General features: G+C 44.7%; 3 protein-coding genes across 3 annotated transcripts in view; 1 reads left to right on the top strand and 2 right to left on the bottom strand.

The window, feature by feature from the left end:
- LOC147159991 (sodium/calcium exchanger 1-like) overlaps positions 1-2,759 on the top strand; it is a 31,534-nt gene extending 28,775 nt beyond the window's left edge. The window contains exons 15-16 of the mRNA XM_086058405.1: positions 169-441; positions 522-2,759. Coding sequence (XP_085914531.1) covers positions 169-441; positions 522-901 — 653 coding nt within the window. The 3' untranslated portion in view covers positions 902-2,759. The remainder of the gene's footprint in view (positions 1-168; positions 442-521) is intronic.
- A 1,066-nt stretch (positions 2,760-3,825) lies between these two features.
- LOC147159992 (liver-expressed antimicrobial peptide 2-like) lies at positions 3,826-5,485 on the bottom strand. Its single transcript, XM_086058406.1, has 3 exons — positions 5,284-5,485; positions 5,063-5,205; positions 3,826-4,209 (listed from the first exon to the last, which is right to left on the bottom strand). The coding sequence occupies exons 1-3, from the start codon at positions 5,362-5,364 to the stop codon at positions 4,155-4,157; spliced, it is 279 nt and encodes a 92-aa protein (XP_085914532.1). The 5' UTR covers positions 5,365-5,485; the 3' UTR covers positions 3,826-4,154.
- A 3,288-nt stretch (positions 5,486-8,773) lies between these two features.
- Positions 8,774-10,746, bottom strand: bmp15 (bone morphogenetic protein 15). The gene is made up of 2 exons (XM_086059650.1): positions 10,356-10,746; positions 8,774-9,987 (listed from the first exon to the last, which is right to left on the bottom strand). Exons 1-2 carry the CDS (start codon positions 10,666-10,668, stop codon positions 9,104-9,106), a joined length of 1,197 nt encoding a protein of 398 aa, XP_085915776.1. The 5' UTR covers positions 10,669-10,746; the 3' UTR covers positions 8,774-9,103.
- Positions 10,747-11,128: the final 382 nt, after the last annotated feature.

The raw sequence follows: 11,128 nt of genomic DNA on the forward strand, positions 1-11,128 counted from the left end.
TTAACAAGCATATGAAAATTTAGGATTAAATATTTGATTGTACATTTAGAACAGAGATGAAATTTGTGATTGATCGTGAGTTAACTATCGAAGTCATGCGATTAATTACTATAAAATTTTTTAATTTGTTGACACCCCTAGTAATAATGTATATTTTTGTTGGGACAGGAGATGACGACGACGACGAGAGCGGCGAGGAGCGCCTGCCGTCGTGCTTCGACTACATCATGCACTTCCTCACCGTCTTCTGGAAGGTTCTGTTCGCCTTCGTGCCGCCCACCGAGTACTGGAACGGCTGGGCCTGCTTCATCGTGTCCATCTCGCTGGTCGGCGTGCTGACGGCCGTCACCGGCGACCTGGCGTCGCACTTCGGCTGCACCGTGGGCCTGAAGGACTCGGTGACGGCCGTGGTCTTCGTGGCGCTGGGCACGTCGGTGCCAGGTGAGGCGGCCAAGATCATACGAGTACACAGGCAGTCAAGCGCACTAGTAGGATAATATAATATGTCGTGTGCCACCCAGACACGTTCGCCAGCAAGGTGGCGGCCATCCAGGACCAGTACGCCGACGCGTCCATCGGCAACGTGACGGGCTCCAACGCCGTCAACGTCTTCCTGGGCATCGGCGTGGCGTGGACCATCGCCGCCGTGGCCTGGCACGTCCGCGGTCAGACCTTCCAGGTGGACCCGGGAAACCTGGCCTTCTCCGTCACCCTCTACACCATCCTGGCATCGCTGTGCGTTGTCACGCTGCTCTACCGGCGGCGGCCCTCCGCGGCCGGCGGCGAGCTGGGCGGCCCGAGGACTTGCAAGGTGCTGACGTCGCTTTTCTTCGTGTCGCTCTGGCTCGTCTACATCCTGCTGGCCTCCCTGGAGGCCTACTGCCACCTGCCCGCCTTGTAGACGCACGCGCCAGGGGATCGAAATAATCCAGCTGCGCCATTTTGCTGTGGCACAGTGCCAAGATGGAGGAAGGAGAAGTTGCACGCAGCAAACTCAAGAAAAGAGGGGAAATGAAGTTCAAGAAGACGTGGAAAGCGGAATCATTCATTTCCTACTCCTTAATCACTGTGCAGAGGTTTTTAAATAATGCCTCCATTTAAAATCTCTTTGTAGTCATTAAGGGAGTAGTCGGGAAGAAAGCGTATGGCTGCCACACCACAAAATAAAAAGTTCAATATCACATAACACAATCCGTTGACACTATCTACAACATCACCCCAACCTAGTTTTGAAGGACCTCTTTTTTTTCTCAAGCTTTTTCATCGTCTTGTTTGTGTGCAACTATAAAGGAAACAAGGACCAGAAACGGGTGATGAAGGTGATAATTGCTGCTGGAAGTTGCGTTTTGCATTTTGAAATCAGCCACGACATCTCCGAGCCAGCAGCTGACTTGTACTGTTTTTGTTTACGGGCTCGTTGTGTGGCCAGAGCACGAGACAGCCGCGCTTCTTTTCCCGAATACATCATATGATTAACCCCCGCATTTGATTCTCATCGTTTTCATGATCTTGCAAGACCGCAAAATGAGAAGAAAAAAAACTCCTCTTTGTTTACACTGGGACTAAGGAGGAGGGAAAAGCCAAGTTGAGCCAATCACAGGTTTGCTTTCTTTTTGTTTGTCCTCCACAAGTGAAAAATCCCACAAGTGTCTGTCTCTTTAGCTAGATGGAAACGTAGTCAAAGCTCCTTCTGTTTTTGTCACTTTACCCAACCACATTTTACACGCCTTCATTTATTATATAAGCTTTTTTCTTTCTTTCTTTTTTTTTTTGAAGGGTTTGCGTCCCAAAGTGTGCAGTCATGCCATTATGCATCCCACTGGCATGGGCCTGTGTCACCACCTGCTGGCGGAAATGTTGTTTTCCAATTGTCAGGGAACAAGCATGACGTGTTGTACGTACACGCGCACCATGTTTGAAAATGTGAGAGTGTACACATAAAGATTTGCGAACGTGAACATTGCACAGATTTAACATGTACGACTGTCACTGTTTTCCAAGCACATCGAGGAGAAAATTTGATTTCATATATCGTATTGAAGGAAGGAATTCAATGCAAATGGTCAAATGAAAACATTCAGAGCTTGTTGTACATGTGTCACTTTATTGATTCGCCCCTAAACATTTATTTGGTCCAATAATAATCACAAAGTGCTTCTGTTCCAAACATAACAAATTTTGTTGTTTTTATTATTGTAATTTGATTTGTCAATGTATCCCTTAGAAAGCAAAGCATTGAGAGAGATAAATTACTGTGTGCGTGCGTGTGCGTTTGTTTGTGTGCGCATTTCTTTCACGAGTGTGTCGATGCATGAATTGAACACATTCAGAATAGACTGTTGATGTTTCCAAAGTAGTAAATAGTATTTTTAAGATCTCCGAATGAACCTTGTCATAAATGTTTACGATGACCTACCTGTTTGTTTGTTTGTTTGTTTGGGGGGGTTCAAAGATTAAATAAAACGTGCGAAATCATCGCAGAGGTGTGTATCAATACTAAAGAGATGTATGTGTGCCATTAAAGAAAATAAGCAGAACTGTCAAATATACAGGGTTTCGTCTTATGAATATCCTGCATATGTATATAGTATTTGTGTGTATTGGTCTTGGAGTTGAGACATATTTACACTAACAAGTGTATTAATTCTCTTTTGTGCAGTATCACTCATGAACTTATTGTAATGGACTGGGTTATTATATGGTTGAGGCAAATATATGATGCACCTTTTCCCAAATTAAAGCTGTCCCTGGTGTCTTAATTAATGTCTGTGGCATGCTTTGTTAAAATACTCCAAAAATGAAGAATTTTCGACTTTAAAAAAAATGAGCTGGACACGCCATTGGCTGTAATCCACGGTTCAGGTGTGTTTATTAAAGAGCGGAAATGCTCACAGACACGTTTTCAGAAATAATAAACGTGAGATGTATTTACTATTTGGTTGTTTAATTTCACACTTGATGAGATGATAGGCATTCTATTTACAAAACTACTTGAGTAGAAATAATAGAAAGCCAATTTTCCAAAAATATCATGTGTTTATTGTAGTTATGTGAATTCCGAATGTTCCTGAAAGCACCATTTGCGTAATGTGTGATTAGTGGAGAATGAGAGGGCAGGTTATACGGCGGAGTGAAGTTACTGTTCTAGAACTACGTGTACTTTTTTGGCGTCGATTACAGCAGACAATAAATAACCAAGCAGCAGCGTCTCTGTGTGTTTTCTTGACACAGTCAAGAGAGTTTACATGTGACGTCAGGCTAGAACAAACCCGAAAGTCGCGTCTATGCCAACTCTACTGCGCATGCGCTACATTTTTGTAGTCCTAGTTGACATTTACATCAAAGGTACATTGGATTATTGTTAACATGTGTATGTTATTTAGAGGACATTTTACATTATTTAGCGGTCTTCAATCGTTCGTCGTCAATTGTTCAAAGCGTCGCTCTAGTGACATCTAGTGGCGAAAGAGGACACAGCAAAAATGTCTTAATGATAGTGGACATTTTTATTTATATAGATTTTTTTTTTGGGGGGGGGGGGTTCCTGTTCTGCATATACAGTATGAAGCACTGTAAATATAATATAATGTGTTGTTGTTTGCAAGGCAGCGTCCATGAGCCATGTCTTGAAGGCCGTGCACATCCAAAAGCATCACCAATCACCAGGTTAGGCTTTTTGCTTTTCTGTTTCATGTACAGTATGTGTACACAGTTGTATTAATCATGATTAATTCCTGCTAGATTTGCGATCTTTCTTTTTTTTTTTTTAACAACCCCAACAATCCACCTTTTCTCATGGAAATGGAATTGAGACAAAAGCAAAAATCACATGCAAACTTCACTTTAGTGAGTTTGTATTTTATTGCAGCTGCAACACAGAGTTGACAGCCAACAGTACAAAGATAGTTTGGCTTTTTAAAAGTGCTTCATTTCCTCATCAAAGTGCACCACATCCACGTGCAAGTCTTTCCTCGAATAATCATGCTGATAAAGCATTGCAGAATCGTGTAGCTTGATGTGTGATGAAAAAATGCGGTGCAATAAATAAAATATGGAGGAATCACAAGTGGATTAAGCAGGAATTGTCAACACAACAAAGGCGTCAAGTCTCATTGTGAGTTTAACATCCAATCTTCAGTCAGCCTCAGCCGTGTCTAGTCGTTGAGGGGCTCCGAATTTGGCCGCTGGTGGTTGGAGCAGCGTCCCACCCTAGGAAAACAACAAAGACTTGTTCAATCAATATCTCGCTCGAGGCCATGAGTGTTATTGCCTTTGCCAAAGATTCAATGAAATTTCATCACTCTTGTCAGCATTCATGCATGTGCTGAAAAGGGCCTTGGGGGAGGTCTTTTTTTCTTCTTCTACATACGTGATTTAGAACACATGACATAACTCCATTTTTTTTTTAAAGGAAATCTTTTTAACATAACTTTCAAACTTAGGTTAAATGTGTCAGCAGCAAACACCTGCCAGCATTCAAAGTGCCCTTGATGAACCCAACATGCAGGTCAGATGTTCTAGTAGGCTTTCCTTGACATGTTTTGCTTCCTGGCATAAGCTTAAAGGTTTTGTGCTAGATCATGTGCTGGGCCGGCTGAACCGCTGAACTTTATTTGGGGTTAGTCGGAAGCAGGTGCGTGCTGACTACCATTTAACAAGAGCTTGAAAGATTATTAGTTATAAAAGCTATAAATGGGGGTGCACACTTGTGCACCCACCTTGTTCCAGATGTTTATTTTTATTTCCCCACTTGAAAATATTTTTCTGTTGATTTGTAGAAGTTAAAATCCACATTAAGGGTAGAAAAGTTTGGAGATGATTTATATTTATCTCTTTTTTTTTTTGTATATATCACAGAATCCTGTCATTTGAGCAGGGGTGTGTAGACTTTTCGTATCCACTGTGCATGTTATAGCTAATAAAAAAAATCGGCATAAATGTCTGCACAAAAATGCAAATAAATCATATGATTCATTTTGCAATATCGGGTAAACAAATGGAGCACATTTTTTTCCCCCTTGAAATTGCAGTTTTGAACAAAGATGTTTGAGGTTCAAGGTACCTGCAGAGTCCGGTGGAGCATTCGTAGTTGTTCTGGCAAAAAGCACCAAAAGGTTTGCTGTTCATGATCCTCCACAACGGGCTCATGCGGGCTACTCTCTTGTGCAAACTCTGCACCGGGGCGGCCAACGGACCCGAGCACACCTGCCACAGGCACACACACAGATGGAATTGATCAGCCCTGATGACTTTTCCCTTCAGACCCGTTCAGGTGGGACTCACCTGCTGGGGTAGAAGCAGTAACAAAAGCATCAGTAGGCAAAGAGAGAGTCTCCTCAGAGAGACGCCGCCGTCCTCCTGCATCTTGATTCACACTTTGTGGTTGCAAAAAAATAAAAAAAACAGCTGATGTGAGCCTGCTGTGGTTTTTCGTCTTGATGGTCTGACGCTGGGGAGTGAGTGGCGGCTGCCGCTTAGACTGCCTGCACCGCCTTATAAAGACGCGCTGGCCTGCTCGCGACGTGTGCGCGCGTGTGCTTGTGTGTGTGTGTGCGGGGGGGGGGGGGGGGGGGGGGGTGTTATCACCTCTGCGGCCTAAATGGGACTTTAGTGTTTGCAAACACACACACTTTACCCTCGTTCTATGTATGCACAAAGATAACACATGCACACGTGAGGCCGCTTTTAAATTGTGCATGCGTTAAACGTGGCTGAAGTACTCAAACTTTGTACCTAACGTAGAAGTAAAGGTACTTTGAAGTAGTGTAATCCTGAAAGGTTGTCGGCAGGACAGGATTCATGTTTGTCTTTATTCAAACTTATTTTTTAGCCACATTAATAATACACAAAGGAAATATTACTTAATTGTATGTGAATACATAAAAATACAAATTGGCAACTAAATCATGTGTTACAGTAGAAGTACTACAAAACAAAAGAGTAAGGCCTCAATGGGTTTGACCAGATGCAGCCAACATTTACCTCGATGTGTGTGTTTACGTGAAGCATACGCGCGTGCACGTTTGCCCAGAGTTGCGGCGCCAGATCTCCACCTTATGGTGGTGCTGTCATTTGGCAAGAACTCAGTGTTTACTCACACTGGCCTTCAGCGCAAACACTTGGCAAAACATTTTAGGGCAGTACTAAGGTCTTTGAGTCCCGTTATGTAGACAAAAAGAAACGGACAGTTGATGCCTGTCTGTTTGTGGCAAAACTTCCTCACAGTTCAGAGGGTCGGAGGTCAAATCTGGGCTCTGGAACCAAAATTTGGTCACTGCCATCTTTGTAGACCTGCTTGTTCCTTGACCATCACATCACGCTATGCTTTTATGGTTTAATAAGTGTCGCGTTGTGTCCATTCCAGTCGGCTTCAGCTGCTATTTTAGAATCATTTTAACATCTGTAGAGACTGGGGCTAGTTGTATCATTTTTTATACTTTTATATATTTCTTGGAATCAATACATCATATATGAATGAAATGCATATCAGATGAAACACCAAAGTTTTTTAGTTTTATTTTATTTTATTTTATTTTATTCTTTTAACTAAAAAACAACATTTTTGCATTGTTTTGACCCAATTAGTTGTATTACTTTAACCATAAAACTTGGGTCAAAACTGAATAACCCAATTTTTTGGCTCAAATTGACCCAAGAAGTAGTCTGTCCTTTTTTTCTTTAAAGGGTAATTTTGGGTCAAATCGGGTTAAATTTAACCCAAATGCTTTTAGTGTGTAGGGGGAGACCGGGGCTAGTTGTATCACTTTTTATACTTTTATATATTTCTTGGAATCGATACATCATATATAAACAAAATGCATACCAGATGAAAGACCATAGTCTTGGGTATATTTATTGTATTCATGTCATTTTCATACTTTGTGTCAGTGCAGAGTTGAAAGCCATCAAATAGAGGGAGTGAAAATGTGACATGTTGCCCCACCAATGGGTAAGTTGTCACACTTTATGGGGTAAGGTGTCACACTGGATTTTGCAACTAATAAAACAAGGACAAAATTATCCTTGTTCTCCTGTTTTTTTGTTTTGTTTTAACAGCCAGATAATTTGTTTATCATTGATAGTCATTGAGCAAACGTACACAGAAAATATTATGAAATAAAGTCCTTAGGAACTGCTGGCTTGTAGGTTTTACTTCCCTTAAACTGAAAACTTGCGATTAAATTAATTTTTTTAAAAAATACAGCTTTTTAGTTAATGGATGGTTGATCATGAAACTTGTGGGCATACTGTAGTTCCAACAACTGGAAAATCCATTTTTAAACAACGAAACACAACCTGGCAAACTAATTTCCTCACTCTTCAGACTCATCTGAAGAACAATTCTGGCATACGTAAACAGAGTTGCCAGTTCCATTTTTCATTGGCCCATTCTTTTCAAATGTGGCAACAAACTTCAAAATGACTGAGACAAGTTGCCCAAAACTACCATGTTGGCTAATACGTGCTCTAGTTTAAAGTTAGCTTAAAACAGAGCTGTGACTGGGGCTTGACAAAAAGCCAGAATCTCTCCTCAAGTCCAAATAATTTACCGCTAGATTTTGTCTTGTACAATGCCTGTTTCAAAATGTATGAAGTTAAAAAAAATGCGCAAAACAGATAACTGGCACTCATCTCAGCTCACAATGTTCTTCTCAGACAGTACACAACCCCTGACCATTTATACGATGAAAACTAGTATTCCACTTTTTCGTTGCGCCCCCTGGTGGGGAAAATTGCAATAAGCCAACTAACCCCGGTCTCCTCATTTTTGATGGCCCGTCTACGGCAATTCACATGATCTATTCGTGTCGAAATAGCATATTAAAAATGAAACGATTAAAGTTTAAACGCAGAAATACCTGGTATTATTGAGTGTGTGGGAGACTCGGGCTCCCAGATAGTCGCCGCGTGGCACCGCTCAACTTTGCTATCCCATCAAACAAATGCAGACATGACCTCATCTGACAGGTTCACAGAACTCTCGTACGCGGAAGCCTTGGGAGATTATGCCACTGTGGACTTTGCTGTGTGTGCGCATGGGCAGACATGGAGGGGCGTGTTGAGGCGCGTGCCAACATCTCAATGACCCACTGATCTGATAAATAATGCTCTCTCTGCATGGGAAGACAGGTGAGCGGAAATGGGTTGCAACTTTGAAAGCAGTTAGCTGAACGGCATCATTTCCATTGACGTCCGCTTTTTATTTATTTATCCTTTCTGTGACTTTACCTGTCTAGGTCTGGTGATGGCATTAAATTAGTGATTGGCAACCACTGTGCAGCGACGTTTAGTGATAAGAACAATTAAATGCTCTTCCACTAGATGGCAGAAGGTAGCAGTTATCAGAACAATATGGTTTTTATCCACCTGTTGCCCTTCACAGAATAAAGGCTTTTCATTTAACTAAACAAGCCCAGATTTCACACAGAGTACATGGAGAAAATGTCAATTGAGGTTAGAGAATATTTGAGGTGAAATTTGTGACGGGTGCACCTCAGTTTTCAGTCTTTATAGAGTTTACAAGTAGCGCCCTCTGATGGACTGTCAGTGGTTGTGCACAATAAGGCTTGGAATGTCAGGAGTGAATATTATGCTGAGAAAGATTAGATTTTGTACACATTGGTCAGACACGTGCAAGTTTAGGCCTCTTTCAAACTTTCGTGAAGACAACAAAAGAGATTGTGCTTTAGAAAACATGCAGTTTATTTTATTATTCATTTTCACTTGGAATAAAAAAAAATTGCATTGCTTAACATTTCCCTCCTTTGTGTGGTTCTCTAGGACACCCTTCTGCTATAAATAGGTACAAAATCGATTATTCGAGCTTCGCATCCGACACGTTAAAATTATCTTGGTCAGCGCCATCTTGTGTTTAATAAATAGGCCAAAAACAAAACAGCATTTCGGCATTTGGATTGGCACGGCAGACAAGATGACATGCTTTCAATGTTGTGAGTTTGGAATGCTTTGGAGCAAGTTAGCAATATTTATTTTCAGTGCTAAACACAAAGTAATTACGACTCGTGGACGTTCTCGTCTCGGCATGAGCGCAGAGTCCAAACACCGCCGAGTGTGTTTACATGGAAAGTGCTCATAGCGGCCGCTAGCGGCAAGTGCACGACTCGGCCACCATATCCTCCAGTTCCTTGTACTCCACCTTCTTCTTGTGCACCACCAACACACTCATGGGCATGTACTTGTAGGGCACGCAGGAGGGGGGCGGCACGTCGCCCATCCCAAGCTCGTGGATGATGGTCTGGATGATGGCGTGGTTGGGCGAGTGGTAGCCGTAGGTTAGCACGCGCGGGCAGTCGCCCTGGCAGAAGCGCGGGTTGTAGACGGGGGGCGCGATGTAGTGACCCCAATCCAGCTCGTCGAACGACAGGCGAAAGGAGTGCAGCTTGCAGCGGTTCTTGGGCGTGCCGGTTTTGCGTTTCGCCGCGGCGGGAATGTCGGCGATGACAGAGGCGGGGGCGGGAGTGGGCTGAGGATCCGGCGGGGAGCTATCGGAGCTGCGGCGCCGCCGGAGGAAGTGGTGCCAGCGGCTCAGCCGCCTCATGAGGTCTCCCTCTTTGGCTGCCGGCAGCTGCGCCACCATCCAATCCTGGCCGGCCCGCTCCTCCTCCAGGTACAAAAGCAGCGAAGGGGCTTCCAGGTGGGGCTCCCCCCGCCACCGGCGAGGCACGCCGCCGCCCTCTTTGGCCCGCTCCCGCTCCGTACACCAGTACTGGGCAGTTAGGGTCAAGTGTCCCCCGTTGTCCTCACCAAGGAGGACGCGAGCGCCGACGTCTGCCTCCGTCCAACGCTGGTGGGGCTCCATGGTGGTGACCAGGCTCTCCTCGCCCGGCCACGTGACCCGGGCGTGGCAGCGGGGCGACGGAGTGGAGGCTGAAGATGAAGATCGAAGATGCACAAAGGACGCGCGGATCAGCTGCTCTGAAGGAAGCACGTCCACGTGGTACTGGACGCTGAAGGTGTAGTGGTGGTCTTCAAGACAAGAACAACAAAAAGACACATGAAAACAACGAGACCTCCACCAAGGCTTTGGCATTTGTCTCCTAGCACCCAGTGGTCATAAATCGTACCCATGTGACATGGCCCAAGTCTTTATCGCAAGTAAAAATGATTGGTGTACAGTTTAGGGTGGGTTAACCAGTTTATTATTCCACCGACGTGAAATTAAAACACATTTTTGACTTCACTTCCACTTCAATGAATTTTGTCAACCTTGCATTACTTTTATTTAGAAACAATTACTTTTATACTTTTACTTGTAAAAAGCACGAGTTGATACAACTTACACAAACATAATAACTAAACTTCTACATAAGTAATCAACATTACACGCTTCTCACCTCTGGACGCCGGCAGGTAGTGGACCGACGACGCGGAGGGTCTGAGCAGGCGCACCGTGTTGGACCCGAACTTCCGGTGTTCTTTGGGTCTACCGCCCGGTCCCGCCGCGCTGCGGTACAAACTCAACATGAACTGCAGGTTCTGGTCGGCCTTCTGTTCGTCGGTCAGCGGCCGGTGGTGAGCGCCTCGGGCCTGGGCGTCCCGGCGGCGGCGGGGAGACATGTTGGACCCCGCCGCAACCCCACACGGAGGGAGCGCGAGGAGGGCCAGGACCAAGACCAAGACGCGCGGGAAGCGGTGCTGGCCCCGCATGTTCGGCACGAGATGCTCTGGGCGCTAGTGAGCGACCATCGTCGGTGTGGCCGCGGGCGCGACTCACTGCAGGCTCACCTTGCCGCGGGCCATCGTGGACTCTCACGCGACTCACGTTGACCCCAATTAACCCTTCGGGTGTGAGGGACACGCCCACCGAGCACTGTGAGCCACGTGACCCGTGCGTAAAAGTAGCCATGGCGACCTCAAGTGGAAAAAGTAAGCAACTTATTTTCATGTTACTTCCTGAGCCTCCCACGCTTTTGTGTGGCCCAAAGGTACATTTTTTGTTTGTACTTACTACTGACGTTATTCTACTAGTTAACATTTTATTGCTTCACTAGTCGTGCGCCGAAACCGCAAGCCAGTTTTTGCTTTCCCATTGGCAGAACTTACCGCCAATCACTGGTTCGAGCAGTGGGCGGGGATACACACTGGCTCTCCAAACTTTGCCCAAGTC

This window comes from Leptonotus elevatus, chromosome 17, assembly GCF_054856555.1.
Source record: "Leptonotus elevatus isolate MCC_2025b chromosome 17, RoL_Lele_1.0, whole genome shotgun sequence".
NCBI classification, from domain to species: domain Eukaryota; kingdom Metazoa; phylum Chordata; class Actinopteri; order Syngnathiformes; family Syngnathidae; genus Leptonotus; species Leptonotus elevatus.